At 48.1% G+C, this 19,862-nt stretch overlaps 1 protein-coding gene across 1 annotated transcript in view; it reads left to right on the plus strand.

The window, feature by feature from the left end:
• The first annotated feature begins 12,189 nt into the window (after positions 1 to 12,189).
• MAN1C1 (mannosidase alpha class 1C member 1) overlaps positions 12,190 to 19,862 on the plus strand; it is a 214,019-nt gene continuing 206,346 nt past the window's right edge. Inside the window, 1 exon segment of the mRNA XM_072609372.1 lies at positions 12,190 to 13,725. Within this exon segment, the coding sequence (XP_072465473.1) occupies positions 13,198 to 13,725 (528 nt within the window). The 5' untranslated portion in view covers positions 12,190 to 13,197.

Here is a 19,862-nt window from a genome sequence, read left to right on the forward strand (position 1 = left end):
GTGATGGATGGTCTCCAGTACGGAGAGACTCAAGGCAGGCAGACCTACCAGCAGTTGTTGCAAAAGTGCAAGTATGGGGTGATAAGGGTCTCTCCCAGGGTGGAGAGGACAGAAGGGGTCGTATTTGAGAGATGATATGAATGTAAAGTTGACAGAATCTGACCACCAATTAGATAAGGGAGGGAGGGGAGAGTGAGCAGTCCAAGATGACACTGCAGTTGTGAACAGGGGTAACTGGGAGGATGGCAGTGCCCTTGACAGCAATGGGGAAATTACATACATATATACATATACACACATACACACACAAACATATGGGTGGAGGAAAGGAAGGGGTGGTCTGAACAGTGATATTGTTACTCATTCTGGCCTTCTCTGCATTAAAAAAACCAACACCCTATCTTGCAAGTATACACACACACATACATACATGTACACACATATATATATATACATAACATATATGCATATGTATGTGTATGTGATTTCCAGTTTCATGTACAGTCCTCTTTTTCTGTTCTACTATGTATATGGAAAAGCTCATTTTATTTTGGGTTTGTTAAGTGGAGAATAGAAACAACCAAAACCTCCCCCAAACACACACATACACATTTCATCGACATAAGGAACTCCCATCGTGTAAACCTCTCCGCTGATGCCAGTTTACTTAGTAAATGGCTGTGTTAGAAAGTCGCCTGGGGCACTGAAAGCTTAAATCACTTGTTCATTGTCACACAGCTAGGAAGTGTCCAAGGCATGACTTGAATCCAAGTCTTCCTGACTCCAAGGCCAGCTCATGATTTGCCAGGCTTTATTGTCTCTCCAACCCCTCCCCGCTCCTTTCCCCCTCCCTCGCTACTGTTTCATATTGGGATAAGTATGGTACCTGCCCTTCAGTAACTTTTAAGATTTGGCGGTGGGGACCAAATTTGTAATTTCATTGGTGCAGAAAATTCCCAGTGAGGAGGACACTCCCTTTATCAGTGCAAATGGAGACCTTTCTCGCTACGTCGTTGCTTCAAGAGTTGTCTGGGGCACTGAGAGATGAAATAACCCGCTAATAGTGGCACTGCTGGTGTGTGTCCAAGGTAGGACTTCCACAAGGGTCTTCCTGACTCCAAACCTGGTTCTCTAGCCCCTACACCAGACCATCTCTAACTGTGAGGCAAATATAGGGAAAAAGAAAATGATGCCAAATGGAGGGACCAGCTCAAAGTTCCAGAGAGATGGTAGTGGGGGAATTCAGGGAGGGCTTCATGGAGGTGGCAGAAATGGAGCAGAGCCTTGGAGACAATGATTGCAAACAGCTTATTTTGTAGTAGCAAAGACCTGCAGACAAAGAGGGTGTCCATCAATTGGGGACAATAACAAACAATGATGACGTCTGAATGTCACGGAATATCATTGGGCTGGAAGTGATAAAAGGGACAACTTCAGCGTAAGGCCTGTATGGATTGGGGCTGAGTGAAATCAGCAGAACTAGGAGAGTAATCTAGACCACAACAAACAACTCTGAAAACTTAGCAAGTCTGGTCAGCATGGTGACAAACCATGATTCCACAGGGCCAGTGATGAAGCCAGCTCTCTGCCTCATGGCACATACAAAGATGATGGACTCAGAATGCAGAATGACTCATACATGTTTGAACAGAGATAATTTCAGCATTTATTTTGCTTGGTTGCCTATTTGGGCTTTGTTTTTATTTTTTCTACTGTTGGGGGGTGGGTGAGAAGGTAAGGGCGGAATAAGGGAATAAGCATGTATAGAGCACCTACTAGGTGCCAGCCACAGTGCTAAGCACTTGTCACAAATATTATCTTATTTGATCCTTACAACAACCCAGGGGGGTAGGTACTATTATTATCTCCACTTCAGTTAAGGAAACTGAGGCAAACAGAGGTAACTTACTGAAAGTCATACAGCTATTATGTGCCATTCTGACTTCACATCAGGTGCTCTATCCACTATGCTCCCTAGCTGCCTATACGGTAGGAATAGGGATAAGCGAGGGAAAGGAAGGAAGGAAGGAAGGAAGGAAGGAAGGAAGGAAGGAAGGAAGGAAGGAAGGAAGGAAGGAAGGAAGGAAAGAAGGAAGGAAGGAAGGAGGGAGGGAGGAAGGAAAGGAGAGAGACAGAAAAAGGGAGGGAGGAAGGAAGAAGGAAAGAAAGAGGGAGGGATGGAGGAAGGGAAAGAAGGAATAGAGAGGAAGGAAGGGAAAGAGGGATGAAGGGAGGAATGAAGGAAGAAAGAAAGAAAATGATTGAGCCATACATACATATACACACTGTATATGTGTACAAATATACATATACATATATATATATATATACGTGTACATGTGTGTGCATGTATATATGTCAGAACAGAAAGAAGGCCAGAAAGAATGGCAGACAAACAGGACAGCTCTGAAAGCTGCAGACTATACAAACTTACATACTTAAAAAGAAAAGCAAGCTGTGCATTATAGAGATCTGCTGTTTCATGTTCAATCTTTCCCTCTTCTGGTGTGGATATCAAAAAGCTTGCTTTGTCTAGTATTTGTTAAGAACAATTTAAAAAACCACACACACACACAAACACATGCACACCCGTTATACGCAAAGCAGCAGTGAATCCCAGACAGAAGCTGGGAGGAGCCCCACGCCCATTTATACCAACTCCAGAGGCCTCTCTCTTCATAAATATAATACGGTAGTCTTTCTAAGCATGTGCAAATTCAACCGGTTTATATACCAGTAGTAAAAAAAAAACCCCCAAAACTCAACCAAATACATGAAATAAAAAAGCTTAAAGCCTCATAAAAATATATACTCAAAAGACCACATGAAACTCCAATGGGCTAGAAGCAAATGACATCTTTAAAACATTATTCTGGCATCACTTATTTATTTAGCTCTAGTCCAGAATATTAAGTATTTTGATGTGAATGAGTGATTTAGAGGAAGATTCTTTCTGCAGGGTTTCACATCTCCTACTTTTCAGGTGTTCGTGACCATGATCTAAGGCAGCCCAAGGCTGAAGCCTGGGTTGGCTAGAGAGGCAACAAATATGTGATCCAGAAAGCCAACTTTGGCACGTTGTTCTTCTTTGGGTTTTAATTTTTTTTTGGCACTTATTATATGTTTATTGATTGACTAATATGTTCTATTATCTTTAGAATTTTCCTAATATTGAGCCAACAATTCATTCTTGGTATAAATACAACTTGGTCATAGGACCACCTTTCCAATATGTTTCTGTAACCTCTTTCCTAATATTGTATTCAATATTTTTTTTATCACTATTCAGATTTATTTATGTTTGTCTCTCTATGGTTTGGATTATAGAACCATATTTGTCTCATGGAATGGGATAGGTGGAATACTTATTCTGTTTTTTATTTTTTTAATTTCTTTTCAGTGTTCTACAATCACTACCATATAACTTAGATTTTTTCCCTCCCTCCCCCTCCTTCCCCCCTACCTCCCACTCCCTCCTCGAGATGGCATACAATTTTATATAGGTTTTACACATACATTTTCATTATTAAGTACATTTTCACCATGTTGCATAGAAGAATGAAAATGAATGGGAGAAATCATATAACAAACCAAACGGAATACAAAAGAAAATGTTCTACTACATTGGACCTTAATTTCCTTTTGTATAAAATGAGAAGGATGGGTCAGATGATTTCCAAAATTCCTTCAAGTTCTTTGCATTTTCATGTTCTATGGTTCTGTTATAGTTCTAACATTCCATGTTCTAATATTCCAGTCCAAAAGTCCTTCCATCTGTAATATTATTTTGTTCTAAGCTCCCTTAGAACACAGAATGTCAGAGCTGGGAAAGACCTTAGAACAAGAGATGTGGTATGCTCCCAGCTCTGACACTCTGTGTTCTAAGGACCCCTCCAGCCCTGGCATTCTGTGTTCTAAAGGCCCTTCCAGCTCTGACATTCTCTCTTCTAACCTCAATGCCCCAGCCCCCCTTCTCTCCTCCCCCTCAACAGATATTATGTTCTATGTTCTCTTCCATCTCTGCCATTTGGTGATTAATTCCTAAGCAGCAGACCAGTAGATCAGCATCTCTGTCATGCACTTTAGCACCCCTTACCCATTCAACTTTGAGAAAGGCTATTCTAAAATTCCTTAATTCTGTGACTTTACAGGATCCAAAGACAGAGTGGAGATTAAGTCTTTATATACCTTTGACCCCACCTCTGTGTTTGAAGATTCTACCCTGGTACATTATAGTCACCAGACACTCACAGTTTATAATTTAAGCCTCTGCAATGCCATGTGTAACAATTCACCATAAATACCTATGGATCAAAGAGAGTCAAATTTTCTGGGATTAAAGATCAACACATTTATTAAAAGATTTAAATGGGTCCTCTAGTATGCTTTCTTATGTGTCGTACCTTAGAAAGCTGGCTACCTTGCCCACTCCTGTTTCTTGCTTTGCCCAGTTACCAAATAGGAGACTGAGACTTATTTCAATGAGAGGTAGTATGGTATAAGGGTTAGAGGGCTGGGCTTGGCGCCAGGAAGACCTGAGTTTGAATCCTGCCTCAGACACTTGGTAGTTTTGTGATCCTGAGTATGTCACTTAACTTCTTTGTGCCTCAGTCTCCTCATCTGTAAAATGGGGATAATAATAGCACTTACCTCCCAGGGGATCTGTTTTGTGGGGATCTGTGAGATTATATGTGTGTGTGTATGATAATATACGTAAAAGTACTTCTAGTCATTATTATTGCTGCTGATTATAAAGATCCTAGCATACAAAGGACCTATATCCATTCCTTTGTCCCAGGTTGCATATGCCTCAAGTCTGGAATCTACTCCTTCCTCAATACTACCTCTCAGAATCCCTCAGTCCCTTCAAGGATTAGCTCCGCTGCTCACTTCTACATTCCACTAGTTGCTAAAACATGAGCAGCTAGGTGGTGCAATGGATAGAGCACCAGGGCAGGAGTCAGGAGGACCTGAATTCAAATCTCACCTCAGACACTTGACACTCACTAGCTGTGTGACCTTGGGCAAGTCACTTAACCCCAAATGCCTCATCCTAGGTCATCTCCATTCATCCTGATGAATATCTGGTCACTAGATTCAGATGGCTCTGGAGAAGTGAGGCTGGTGAACTGCACAGCCCTCCCTCCCTCAAAACAAAGTCAAATGCAAGTCATGTCATTATTTCTCTGATGGCATGGTCTTCGGCAACGAAGGATGAACACACACACAGTTGCTAAAACTAAGCCTTGTATACATTTTATTTTGGGGGGGGAGGAGGCACTTGGGGTTAAGTGCCTTGTCCAGTCACACAACTAGTAAGTGCCTGAGGTAGAATTTGAACTCAGGTCCTTCTGACTCTAGGACCAATGCTGTATCCATTGCACCACCTACCCATCTTATATATGTTTTATATCTATTTAAAGATCTGCATGTTGTCCTCTGCCTCCCAGAATATAAGCCTCTTGGAGGATAGAAATATTCAATTTTTGTCATTGTATTCCCAGTACTTAGCACAGTGTCCAGTACACAGTAGGCAGTCAGACTGTTGATTATCTCCCCAAAGGTTAGGAACCCCCAATTAAATATGGGTCTGAATTTTATCCTCCTCCACAACCTTTCTTCCCAAAGTCTAGCAGAGCAATGTGTCTTCCTTCAGCAGGAAGGAAACAGGGCCTATCTTCTTTGCCCATACATCAAGCGCCATTGGAGTCAGACATCCTTGAGTTTGGGCTCATATCAGAATTCATTGGCATCAAACGGCTGGAGCTCTATATGGATAATCTCCTTTTAAAAGAGACAAGGGAAGGAGTTCAAAACTCTTTGACCCTTTAATCAGCCATCGCTGGGCATGGACGATACTGACTTTGCCCAATAATCCATGGAGATGAGTTTTGGAAAGTCTCACTGCCTTTTATCATAGAAGTAATCTAATCTGTCCAAACTGGGAGCTGGCCCACACAGCAATCAAGTGTCTTCCCCAGGCTCAGGGCCACATCTGTCTTGTTGCTATTAGGAAACTGCATTATTATTTCTTGGCTGTCTGCTAGGCCACTGAGAGCGTTATATTTCTAAATGTGGCTAATGACAGTGATATAAGGCTTCAACATGACCTACAATTGTGTGATTGGGGAAAGTGGGGCCCCTTCCCAGCCTCCATACTCAGCACCACATGACGTACTTAGCTGGATGGTGAAAATGCTGTCTTTGGAGACAGGAGACCTAGACTGGAAAATGTGCTCTGCTAGGAAGGGTGACTTTACCAAAGTCACTTATATCTGCCTGAGCCTCAGTTTCCTTATCTTAAAAATGAGAGAGGGATGCAGGGGTTGGACTTTCTTGCTCTGTTTATATCATTTCGAGATCAACTGAGATGGATTTAGTCCAAACCTATGATTATCCAAGTGAGGAAACTGAATCAGACAGAGCTTAAGTGGCATGCCTATCTATGGTCACACATCTAGTAAGTGTCCAAGGTAGGATGTGAACCCAGGTTTTCTTGACTTCAGCACTCTTTCTATGAAATAGCCTCTGTTTCTCGGTTATTCCACCTAGAAACTGAAAGAAGTGGGGTGGGTGCTGGAAAAGAAAAGCATTGAGGTACAGTGCAGAGGGTCCCAAACATTTTGGTTTCAGAACTCCTTTACAATCTTAAAAGAAAATTGAGGACCTTCTTCCAAGAGCTTTTGTTTATGTGGGTTATAGCTAAGGGGAAGTCACTTAACCCTGTTTTTCTCAGTTTTCTCATCTGTAAAATAAAAAAAGAAAGCAAACTGCTCCAGTATCTTTGCCAAGAAAACCCCAAATAGGGTCATGAAGAATTGGACATGACTGAACAGCAGCGACAAAATATCCATCAGTGTTTACCATGTTAGAATTGAAAACATTTTAGTACTATTATAAAAATCTTTTTGACTTCATAGGCCTCCCCCTGAAAACTCTCGAACCCCTCCCCCGAGGTCTCCAGACCATACTTTGAGAGTCCCTGGTCGAGTGCAGATTTGACATCAGAGATGTGCATCAGAATTCTAACTCTGTTAACTAGTTGGGTAGCCTTGGACAAATCATTTCCCCTTGTGGCACTTCAGCTTCCTCTCGTGTAAAATGAGTGTTGGACCAGATGATGTCTAGGGTTCCCTTCAAACTCTAAATTTTCTGAGTAACATCCTGCATATACAGTATTAGGGTCTTTTCCCTGTTCTCTTCCTCTCCCATCACTTTTCTTCCTTCCCCGGATCCCACCACAGACTGAGGGCAAACGGGCAAGGGTCACTGACCTTGAGTCAGGAGCACCTGAGTTCCAATTCTGTCTTTCATTTCTTTTATCACTATTCTGTCTAAGCCTCAGTCTTCTCATCCATAAAATGGCAGTAATACCAGCACCTTTCCCAAGGAGTATAGCCAGGATCAAATGGTATAATGTATATGAAGGGTTTTGTAAACCATAAGGTGATAAATAAATGTTAGAAATTAATGGTAATAGTAGAAATAGAGACCAGTACCTTACCTGGTCGACTCTAATAACCTAGTTGTTTGTAGATTGTCTCCTCCATTAGAATGTGATTTGGCATCATTGAAAATTTCTGTATCCCCAGTGGTTAGTGCAGCGCCTGGTCCAACTGAAGATTGTTGATGTTGACTTTGACAGATATTTAAGCTTGCCTCTGATATTTATTATTGTCTGGCCTGGACAAGTCACTTAGCCTTTCTGAGTCTCAGTTTTGTCATCTGTAAAGTGAAGAGGTCACACCAGACCTCTGAGCCCCCTCCAGCTTTATGTCTGTGACACTAATCCTATAATCCTTAATGTTTAGGAAACATCGTATATGTGTACACATACACACCCACAATACATATGTATGCATGTACATATACACACACATATAAATATCCATAATACATATGTTTATATGTATATATACACACAATTTACATATATTTATAATATATACATATATCCATACATATTCATATACATATACATACACCTGTACACATACATACACATACAGACATATACATATACATATACATACACATCATTGGATGCTCACAGCAACCCTAGGAAGTAGATATGTTCTTGGTACTATGACTATTATCCCTATTTTAAAGATGAAGTGTTGAGGTGGTGCAGTGGAGAAAAGGATGGAGTTGGAATCAGGAAGACCAAGGTTTGAATCTTACCTCAGACACTTGCTAGCAGTGTGGCCCTGGGTAAGTCACTTAACCACTCTGTGCCTCCGTTTTCTCATCCATGAAGTGAGGGGGTCAGCCTCAAAGGTCCCTTCTAGCTTTATATCCATGATACTATGACTCCAAGCCCAGCCTTGCCCAGGTCATCTTTCCCTGGTCCCTGGTTCCTTCCTCCTCACTGAACATTACTACTGTTTCAATCCACCCTCCATAGTTTGTGTCACTAGGACCCTGACTGTCAAAATGAGGCATGGGAGACAGACACAGAGCTTCCTCCTGCGTATAACACTGTGAGATGAAACAGACCGTTCAAGTAATTGTCTCACCAGGTTCTGCTGCCTTTGTGGGAGACTTGAACCCGGGTCTTCTTACCTGATTCCAAGTCCAACCATCTGCACCTCTTGTCTCTCTAAAAACCTTGCTATTTGTACTATCAACCTCAAGTGTTAAATTTCTATGTGAGTTGTTACTATGCTCAAGGATTCTGCCAGTTTCTGTAGGTCTGTCTGTCTGTTTCTCTCTCCCCTGCCCCCTTTGGTTTATTGACTTCACCAGCACAAGTTCAGGCCACTGTCAGAAGACGTTAAGTGTCCCCTAAGAGAGCTCTTAGCTACTCAGGTTCCCGGATCCAAGGGGCCAAGTATTTAGCACTTTCCAGCTGAGGGCTGTTCCAGCAGTTAATTCTAGAAGGGTCAGCGACACTGTGAATTTTCAACTTTGGGCCAATTAAAGAGACTCCAGGGTGATCCTTACCTCTTGATCAGGAGACTTGGACTCTGGCACCCCATAATCACACATAGTGCCATCTGGGATGGGGGAGTGGGGTCAGTCCATTCTGCTTCTTGGCAGAGGATGGCTGATGGCATAGAGCCTTTTCAGGATCCTGGGAGGATCTAGGGTAGGCTGGGATGGAGGAAGCAAGAGACTGCAAATCTAGAGCTAAGGCTGTGGATTGGACTTGTTTGTCCAACACACCACTGAGTAGACCTGTAATCTTGCCTTGATCTGGGAAATAAATAAATTGAGGATCCAGCTTCAAACAGTGTTTACTTCTTTTTCCCCAAAAAACCCTCTCCCTATTTGAACTATCCAGTTTCTCAGCCTAGCCTTCCTCAGGGCATTCTTCTTTGGTCTCTTGTCCCTGATCCCTGCCCCCTCACCAGACCTTGTCACAGTCTTGCTAGTCTGTATAAAATATGTTGCTAGGACACTGGCTGTCAAGATCAGACATGGGAGAAACACACAAACCTCTTTGGAGCCAGCATGTGCCACTGGGAGGATGAGACACATAGATTCATGTAATCCTCTTGCCAGGCTCTGCTCATTTTAAATACCTGATCTGCCTGGGCAGGGTCAATCTGATCACTTCTGGATTGCTGGGAGTGAGGGGGGAGCACTTCCTTGTCCTTCAGTGCATCAGAGGGGCCTTCCTGGAGAAAGGAGATTTGTAACCTGGACAGGCTTCCTCCTTTTTCTGCATCTCTGACGGTCTGGGGCAGCAAATCCCTGCAGTAGCTGTCTCGTCAACACTGCATTTCATTTTAAATTGAAGCTGAAAGCAGATATTTTCCCTCTTGCCTATTACACCTCTTAATTTGTCTCTCCCTCTGCTGCGATCTGTCTCCATAAAGGACTTTGTATGAATGATAGACAGTGGAACTTTGGAATGGTTGGGGCCGGGTTAGCTGAGAGGGGAGAAAGTCAGGGCTGAGTGAGGGGGGACGTGACCCCCCCTTGACACAGCTATGTTTGTGTAGGGGATGGGGGGCAGGTAGTAAATGTAGCAGAAGAGGTGCTTAGTGGAAGGCTTTATTGGAGGGAGGGCAGTTTGTGCCCGCTATAGGTAGCCTCATATTTTCTATTGGGTCTGAGGGATTAGTGGTGGGACCAGAGCAGGGCAGTTCAGTTGTGGGCATTGAGGACAGACAGACGGTTTGTGTGAGAATGGAATCCTTTCCTGTGAGAGTCTTATAGGAGAGGGGTTCAAGGACCCTTCTTGTGCTAGGCACACTGATGCCCCATAATGGGGGTCATAGCTGGGCACAGAGTATATATGGCAGAAATGTCTTTGGAGCCAGAGGACCTGTGTTAAGGTTCTGCCTTGGCTGCTTACTACCGGTGTGACCCTGAGGGAGTTACTTAACCTTTTCGAGCCTTAGTTTTCTCTTCTGTAAAATGAAGGAGTTGGAGGACAAGGCTTCGAAGACCCCTTCCTGCCCCCACCTCCAACTATGATCTATTATCCAAACGCGTATAGAGTGGGGAGGGATCTTTTTGAGAATGATTCTATGTGGAAGGAAACAGTGTAGCTACAGTTGAGCAGCTGTGCTGCGTGGTGGGATAGTGTACGTGTAGGGAAGGGTGAAAGGAGGTAGTGATGCTGCCACAGGTACCGGCTGTATTGTTCAGGGTGCATAATGTGTTTATTTGTGAAGAAGAGGGTAATGGTGTGCCAATGCTGGGCACCTGTGTTGGAAGGTGCGTGTATTAGAGGGGTAAGGAGAGGAGGGATTAAAGAGGTGGCCACAGCTACACTGTTTGGGGGAATGGGTGCATATTTATCTGCATGGTGGGGGAACGGTAGGAGGCGTTAGTGGTGTGGAAGATGGGCAGCTGCCTGCGCGGGGCGCAGAGTGCTTCGTGGGGCTAGGAGGCGTTAGTGGTGTGGCTCCCGCTGGACAGCTGTGCTGTCGAGGGGCACAAGATGCCTGGGCAAGGAGTGGGGAGAGGTGTGGCCTTAGTTAAGCATTCAGTTAGAGGGACCGGTCCATTCCCCAAGCCACAACACCTTGGTCCCAGGCCACTCCGTCACAATCCCCCTGGGTACCAACCGGCCCATCCATCCCTTTTATAGAACATAGGGGGGCATCTACCCCGACCCCCAGGGACTAGGGCATGCAGCTCTCCACCAATCCGGGGTAGGAATTGAAGGGGTGGGGGAGGTCACCCGCCAATGGGTTCGGTCCCTGAGCCTAGCTCCGCCCCATGTCCCCCTCACTTGGGGTGACCCACTGGAGATGCCTGGTCCGGCCGGCGCTGGTCGGATTGGGAGTGGGGGTGCGGTCCTGTCTCTACGGGTCCAGCTAGTGCGGGAAGCAACCAATGGACGGCCGCAGACCAGCGGAGACCTCTCCGAAACAACCAATGTTCGCCCTCCTTTCTCTCTCTCCCACCCGCTTTGTGCGGGTGCGACCATTAGGGGGAAGGAGCGGCGCCGGCCATTGGAGCAGGGGGGCGTGGCCCGGCTCCCCCAGCGGGCTCTACGCGTCTGGGCCAATGGCCTCGCGCCGTTCGGGCCGGGCCGCGGCGGGAGGGGCCCGGGGGCGGGGCTTGGAGGCGGGACCCGGGAGGGAGGCGGGGTCGTCTGGAGCTGTCGCAGTGAAAGGCGAGCCTCGGCGGTGGAGGGAGGCGGCGGCGTCCGCTGTGTGAGTGTGTGCTCGCAGGCGCAGGCACGGCGGCGGCGGCGGCGGCGGCTGGAGACGGCGGGGAGGGAGAGCTGCGGCAGCATCTGGTGGGGGGGAAGGTGCGATGAAACCAGGTGCGGCGGCGGCGGCGGCGGCGGCGCGGCTCGGGCTGCCTGCTCCGTAGCTCCCGGCTGCAGCCAGCGGCCGCGGCCCCGAGCCTGCGGAGTTGGCCCGGAGCAGACCCCGGGCCCCCGGGGTACCCAATGCAGCCGCGACAGCAGCAGCGGCTTGGCCTCTGCTCGCACAGTGCGTGATGCGCTGACCGGAGCTCCCAGGTGCCTGGGGTGCAGTCCCCGAAGTGCCCCCCGCGGCTCGCCGAGAAGGAAAGTTGTGGGCTCATCCTCTGGGGAAGCCGCTGGCCACGACGTCCGTCCGTCAGTCCGTCTGTCGGTTCTAGGAAGAGGTGGGAGAGAGGGACCTGTTTGCGGCCGCCCAGTCCCGGAGCGCACCGGCCGTTCTCGCAGCTGCGGACAGCTGTTTCCCCCCAGTAGAAACTGTCTATTACCGCGGGGACCCTGGGGACGGGGAGGGCTCCGGGGGTATTTGCCGAGAGACTATCCCCTTCCCCTGGGTGTCTCTGAGGGGGTCTTTCCGCATCTTCCGCCCACAGTCCCCAGGCAGCCTCCCAGGGGTCCGGGTTGGCGGCTGCTCCCCAGGAGACCCTCTCTTGCTAATCCTTCTCTTGGGGTCCCTTCGATTACGAGTCTGGGTTTCTCGTCTAGGAAAGTGCCCTGCCTTCTGTGAGTGTAGACAGAAAAAGTCCGAGAGGATGTGAAGGAATTGGGAGCCAGTTGGAGGGTAGAAAGGGGGGCAGTCCGGACCCCTGGGGAGCAGCGATTTCCCCCACCCCCGGGGGGCGGCAGGGAGCCGGGGTTGGACCCTACTGAGCGGGCGTCTAGACGGTAGAAATGCGGCAGCGCCCGGCCCTCTTCAGCATCCGCAGGAATCGCTTCCCCTGGGACTGGCGTCCGCTGGCCAAGCCTAGCTGAAGGCTGCCCCGCCGGCCCGAGGCTGAACGACCCCACTGGACTGCCGAAGGGGAGGAGTGATCGTCCCTCGCCGCATCGCAGCCACCCCCGGCCCGGCCCCCTTCTCCCCCTTCCCTCCCGCCCTCATCTCCCAGGATGTCTCTGGGATTCGCTGGAAGCTGACTCAACTTGTAACTCCGCGGCTAGGCGAGTGGGGACCGTGGCCAGTGGGCCGGGCAGCCTGGGCGAACTGCCCCTGTCATCTCCCCCCCACCCCCCTTCCCTACCCGGTTTTCTTGGATTCCCTCAGCACCGCCTCTCTCCCGTGCCCCCTTGATCAACCCCCCGGCGCTTGAGGGTCCCTCCTTTGCTCAGGGAGGCTCAGCCCTCCCGTGTGGATCCCACCCCCAGCTGCTGCTTGTGTTTAGGATCCGTGTGCGGACGGACGGGGGGGACAGGACAGGGCAACCGGGGCCCAGGACATTTTCTCCTCCCTCTCCCACCCGTGAAGTGGTCGCAACCTTTTTCGCCCGGGACTCGAGACTCTCCGCTACGGCGGGAGGCTCCGGCCGAAGATGTTGATGAGGAAGACGCCCGCCTTTGCCCCAGCCTCGGTCTTTGGGGTGCGTCTGTCACACAAGTTCCTTTTCCTGCTCTTCCTCTCCGGCCTCATCACCCTGTGCTTCGGGGCCCTCTTCCTACTGCCCAGCTCCTACCGTTTCAGGAGACTTTTCCTGCCTCTCCGGCCCCAGCGTCTAGCCGCTGCCCCGGGGGCCGGGGAGCCCGAGCCTGGGGGCCCAGCCCAAGCTCGGGGGCAGGAGCCACCTCCCAACCCAGCCCCCGCCCCTGGGGCACTCGCGGTGGGGCCCGGCCGAGGAGGGCGACACCCCCCAGGCGGCCCCACCACTCCCTGGGAGGAGGCTGGGGCCACCCGGGGCCAGCAGACTCCGGGAGCAGCCACTGGGCTTCCCAGAGCCCCCAAGTCGCGCCCTTTGCCCACCCTGGTCTTCGAAGAGTTCAGGAGCCGCCTCCGGCACCCGGTGCTGGGGACCAGGGGCAACTTGGATGCCAAGAGCCTGGCCCAGAGGGAGAAAATCAAAGAGGTAAAAACAGAACCACTCCCCTCCCCCCAACGCAAAACCCAGGCCCCTGTCATTGCTCTGTGCAGTTCATCTGGTCCCCCACCCCACCCCCCCACGTCCCGGTCCTATTCTCTTTCCCTTAGCTTGGGCCAGTCTTCTGCCCCCTCTTTTTCTTCTTCCAAACTTCCTTTTTCCTGCCCTACCCCCCTTGACCCTTTAGAGCAGTTCCCCGCCCCCTCCATTTATTTATGCTGTCCCTGCCCCCTCACTCCCCCTTTATGGATGTTTCCCCTATCCTCTGGTCTTCCCACCTAACCGGCCACTTTCTTTCTACTACCTCTCCTCTTCCTCCCCAGTGACCAAATTTCCTTCCTTACCGGGCCTCCCTTCTCTCTCCTTTCAGTAACTCTTCCCCGCGTCCCCCCCCCCCCTCCCCCTCCATCGTGGAACTAGTTGTCGATCAGGTTAGAATCTGGGTTTCCTTCCTAGGAACCTGATATCATTTGTTTTGATGTGTAGGTTCCAGTTGTCTGCTTCTTCCCTACCCTGCATCTTAAAGTCTCTTCACTTCTGGAAATCCCTCTGGGGTTGGATCAAGCCTTAGTACCACAATAAAACCTATGCATTTTTTAGGGGGGGGTGGTGATGATGCTTTGCTTGAAGTGTTTGCCTCAAGCCAGTGACCCACCTCGGAAGAATGCATGGAAGGCTTTCTGGCTAACTATTGTTGTTGAGTGTTAGAATAATTATACATGATTGCGTGTGTGATGCAGGCTAGGAGAATCGATAATACAGAGGCAGAGTGTTATGGAAATCTGGGAAGGTTATTGGTATAATGAAGCATGGTGCTTTCTTCCTGGACCCGTTCCCTTGGGGAGACTGCAAGCATCATTGGGTGCCAGAAAGGTGGTGATGGGGGTGGTGAATCAAAAGATGACTTTTGAGGTTTTCCTGATTTAATTAAAAACAAATGAGAACCTAGCCCCCTAACCTTTAACATCTGCTTTGGAAGCCTGCAGATGATTTCAGAGGCAGAGTGGGATAATGGATAGGGCACTGAACTGAGACTGGAAGATTTCAAATACTGCCTCAAACGCTACCCTGGACAAGTTACTCAGCCCTTCTGGGCCTCAGTTCCCTCATCTGTAAAATGGGATGATCGCACCATTTTCAGCTCTCAATCTATGATCCTGTTCTTCAGACAGAATACTTCATCTTCTTCTTCCATCTCCATCTAAAACCAACTTGCCTTATAAACAAATCTGTCCTAATTTTGTTTACTTGCTAATAGAGAATTTAAGGCCGTATTGTCTTGCACGGAGACATGACTCATAAATGTGACCTACCAGGGCTGGCAAAGTTAGTTGATTTTGTAAAAATTTGCTTCTTTTTCCTTTCACACTCCCACCCCCAACTCCCACCTTGATTTACTGAACCTCTACCACTGTTATGAGCAGCTAGGTGGCGCCATAGTGCCTAGAGTGCAGGGTCTGAAGTCAGACTCTTCTCGGTGAGTTCAAATCCAGCCTCGGATACTTACTAGCTGTGTGACCCTGGGCAAATCACTTCACCCTCTCCACCTCAGTTTCCTTATCTGTCAGATGAGCTGGAGAAGAAAATGGCAAACCGCTCCAACATCTCTGCCAAGAAAACCCCAAATGGGGTCACACAGAGCCGGAGTTGACTGAACGACAACAAATGCTGTGTCTGTGATTTTCATTAGATATTTCATTTACATCCTTAATCTCTTTTGAAATGTGCAACAGCATTGAAGCAGGTGCTTCAGGTATAATTGCCCCCATTTTACAGAAGAGGAAACTGAGACTGACGGAAAGTCACGCAGTTGAGCTTTACTAGAGATGCTTCCATCAGAGTCACAGAATCTGAGCTTGAATCCTTGCCACTATGTGGCCTATGTGGCCATGGATTGAGACCCTTCACACCTCCCTAGGCCTGTTTTCCTCAACTGAAGGGCTTGGGATATACAGTTTCTGAGATCTCTTTTAGTTCTAAATCTCTCAGCTTATGATTTGAACCCAGGTCTGGAGGATTCCAGGCCCCATATTTTTCCCTTATACCATGTGGCCTGTTTAGATCACTTTAGAGACAACTAGAGACAACTGCCGCTCTATGGAATAGACTGTCATTTCTTCCTTTTGATTGTTTTTTTTGTTCTTTCCCCTCATGGTGTTAGTTAATAGCAAGGAGGTGGAGATGGGGGTTGGGGGTTGGGAGCAACATCAGATAAAAGGTTTCCTTGATGACTTTTAAAAGGAAAGAAAAGATGAAGGTGGAGAATTGGTGCCTGAGTGATAGAAGGCTTGGCAGGCATTTGTAGTAACTCAGTGCATGTATGGAGGTGACATCTTTGAGAGATGAGCATTGTTGTATTGGGGACTCTTCCACGTAGGTGCTGCTTCTCCCTAGTGGTTAGAGAAAGGACAGCTGCCCTATCCTAGAAGCCCACCTGAGGTCATAGACCCCACACCAGGAGGACAATGGGAAGTCAAGAATCCCTGGTGGTAGAGGCCTCACATCCACTCATGGGATCCTGGGTTCATAGATGTAGGGTGCTGAGCAAGCTCACAGGCCATCTGGTTCACAACCCTTTTTTTACAGGTGAGGAAACTGAGGCCCCCAGAGGAAAAGATAATAAGTAGAAGAGATGAGATTGAAACAAGCAGTCCTATGCCTTAGGAGATGGCCATCATGGGTGGTCATGGTAGACATTTATCCAACAAGCATTTAAAAGGCCCTGTGGCAGATGCTGACAGAAAGAGACAGAAAGAAAGCTGTCACTGTCCGAAGGAAGCTTAAATTCTGCTGGATGCTTATTTGTTGTGTAGACTTGGCCAAAGGCCTTGAGCCACTGTGAAACTGTTTCCCCTTCTGTTAAATGGGGACTCAATTCAAAGCATGTTGCTTTATCCGCCTTATCAGCCTCCTGGGGTACGTCAGGTGCTCGGAGCTAGGTACACACAAACCCAAACCATCCCTGCTCTCAAAAAGTTTACATGAGCTAGTTCATGGCTCTGAGAGCTATTGGCTCCTCCCAAGATAAACACCCCAGCTGTCCCTAGTTCCCTCCTGAAGCCTTTTCAGCTTGTTGTAGGCCCCCACAGAGCTTGTGGGCTGTTGGTGTAGCATTGGAGACTGGACTGCCATGCCAAGGTGAGGCATTCACCACAGGGGGACTTCAGGGTCCTGCAAAAGTCAGTCCTGTTTTTTGCGGGGGTAGCCTGACTTTCCTTCTGGGATATCTTCCCTGGATAGGACAGGAATGGGGTTGGCTTTCAGGGAAGTTAGAACCTTCCAGCCCAAGAATGGTGACACATGGTTCCCTCAGGGCTGAAGCCCTTTCATCCCCTTGGCCAGTCACAGCTTGGCCTCAGTGCTTACTTATCCCACTGGTATGTCCCCTGATCCCCATCTCCTCTGCCACCATCCCATTTGCATTAAAGAATCTGACTAAACCCAGGGTTTGAGAATCTTTCTGGGAGCTGAGCAGTATCTTCATCCTTATTTACCTGATTCATCCTTTCCACGGCATAGAAGGTTTGCTCCCAAGACAGTGCCTGCAGCGGGCAAAAACGACAGGTTTCTTTTTCTTGGTCCCTCCACTCATACTGCCTCCCCTCTGCCTGCATGAGCCCAGGTCAGAAGCTGCCAGTGTCTTACACCCCCTCTGAAATCTAAGCCTAGATGCTCTCTCCCTGGCCTGTTGGCCGGCTTTCCCGTGGCAAAGCTGCGCAAGCAGCTTTGTGAGGTCTCTGCTCATGCCCTGACCCCTCATATACATTCATATTCTCTCTTTCTTTCCCCCTCCCCTCTCTTTCCTCTCTCCTCCTACCCCCCTCTCCTTCTTCCTCCCTGTCTCCTCTCCTTCCCCTTCCCCTTCTCCTTTTCTCTCCAGTCCCTCCTCTCTCCTCCTCCCCCTTCCCCTCTCCCTCCCTTTTTCTCTTTCTCTTTCCTTCTCTCAGTCCTGTCCCTCCCTTCCCCCTCTCACCCCATCTTCCTTCCCCTCCCCCTTCCCTTCTCACTCCCCCTCTCCCCCTCCTTTTTCCTTTCTCTCTCCATCTCTCTCCCACCCTCCCTCTTTCCCTCCCAACCTCTCCCTACAGTATCTAAATATCTCTGTCACTCACAAGGCCCCTTATTCACAGATCTCTTGACTGACTCTTAATTCATCAGGCTGTACGGTGTATCCCAGGCTTCCCACTTTGTGCGAACAGCTAACCTGCTGATGTAGGGAAGGAACAGAGGAGCATTGTAGAGCAGACATGTATCCATTCAAGGGCCAGGATCCCTTTGGAGGAAAGGGAGAGAGGGACACCCTGTGGATTGTATCTTGCCAAGACTATTTCTGTAAACAGGCTAACCTTGGGCTGTGGGCCTGGCCTCTTTCCACTGCTGTCTCCAGTTCACTGGGTCTATTTGGCATTCTTCCCACAGGCCTCCCTGGCCCCTATAGGTGTGAGTGGGAGGTCCCGGGTGATAGTACTTAGGTCAGAGAAGGCTGCATGTTGGAGCATCACAAAGGTGGGTATTTAAACCACACTCCAGGAAAAATGTTTGCTCCTTCAGGAACTCATTTCTCCTTGTTTTGCTGACTGTAACATGTGGAGATTTTTCTGTGGAGTTGACATCAGGCTACAGATCTGGTTGCTCAACCACAGCCTTCTGACTGGGTTGTTTTCTCAATTATTCTATCTTTTAAAATTTTAGAATATTTTTAATTGAAGCTCTTTAAAAAAATATTCTCCCCACCCCAATAACCCTTCTAACCTAACAAGCTTTCTCTATAATAAATAAGTCTGGAGATACACCCCCCTCCACCCCTACCCCCAATCCTGAGTGTGGACTGTTTCTGAAAATGTATGCCTCAGACTGTGCCTGGAGTTTGCCACCTCTGTGGGAGGCAGGCTTCACAATCAGTCCTTTGCTGTACTACTTGATCACTTTGTCCATGAGAGTCTGAGTCATTCTCTAGCCCTGGGTCCTTAAATTCTACATAAGCAGAGCCATGGTGGAGGATATCTTGGACCGGCAGTCAAGAGACCTAGATTCTAATCTTGGTTCAGATCCTGGGGCAAGAACTTTTTGTGTCCTGACTTCAGTTTCTCCTTTTATAAAGTGAAGGGGTGGATCAGTTCTTTCTTAGACTGAGGGGCTAGTTGGTTAACAGTTGAGGAATGCTTTTTTTCTTTTGTGCTTCCATCTTAACTGTAAAACTGACTTTGGTCATGATAGAAAATACTGGAGATGCTTTTACCTTCAGAAAGGGAAAGAAGACCTTGGTTTTAGAGCTGAGTGACTTAGGACCTGGCATCTGGGGGCTCAGAGGCTTCTTCCTGTAGGTATTTGCTTCCACAGTAGGACTGGTTAACCTAAAGTCTTTCAGAAAGGGAGGAACAATGAAAGAACCTTTGCTCATGGACCTAGGTTCAGTTTGAGCAAATATCTAGCTGGTGTGTGGGGGTGGGGTGGGGGAAGGATAGGATAGGAGTAAGGGAGGAAGGGTAAAAGCCTTTCAGTTCAACTTAATGAACACTTACTAAAGTGTTCCTTTCACATGAGAGTATATTCTAGGATTAGTTGGGGGGGTTGGGGTTTCAAAGCAGAATATGACATGGTTCCTGCCCTCAGGAGTGCTTTCAGCCTAGTGGGGGGGTTAAAGCAATAGATAATAAAAATATGAAATGGTATAAGAAATTCATCGAGATACAGGTGGTATCTAGGGAGGGAGAGATCACCATCACAATCTAGGGATAAGGAAGGCAATCCGAAATGGCTTTCTAGAGGAGGCAGGATTTGATTTGGGCCTTGGAGGATAGGTAGAATCTTGGTAGGTAGAAATGGAAGAGAGAAGAATGTTTCTAAGCATGGAGGTTACCATAGACACATGACTCAGCATGATATCTCTAAGCTCACATGGATCAGGTTCAGTCTTGGAGGCGTCTCAAGTATGTCTTGTGCTCCCAGCCCCAAAGTTTCCCCTGGGGAACATTAGAATTTGGTTTTGTCCAGATCTACACACACACACACACACACACACACACACACACACACACACATACACACACACACACACACACGAAAGAAAAAAAAGTTGCATATTCCTATGCAAGCACTTGGGTTAATAATATAATGAATATAGG

The sequence above is a fragment of the Notamacropus eugenii genome, chromosome 5 (assembly GCF_028372415.1).
Source record: "Notamacropus eugenii isolate mMacEug1 chromosome 5, mMacEug1.pri_v2, whole genome shotgun sequence".
In the NCBI taxonomy this organism is placed as follows: domain Eukaryota; kingdom Metazoa; phylum Chordata; class Mammalia; order Diprotodontia; family Macropodidae; genus Notamacropus; species Notamacropus eugenii.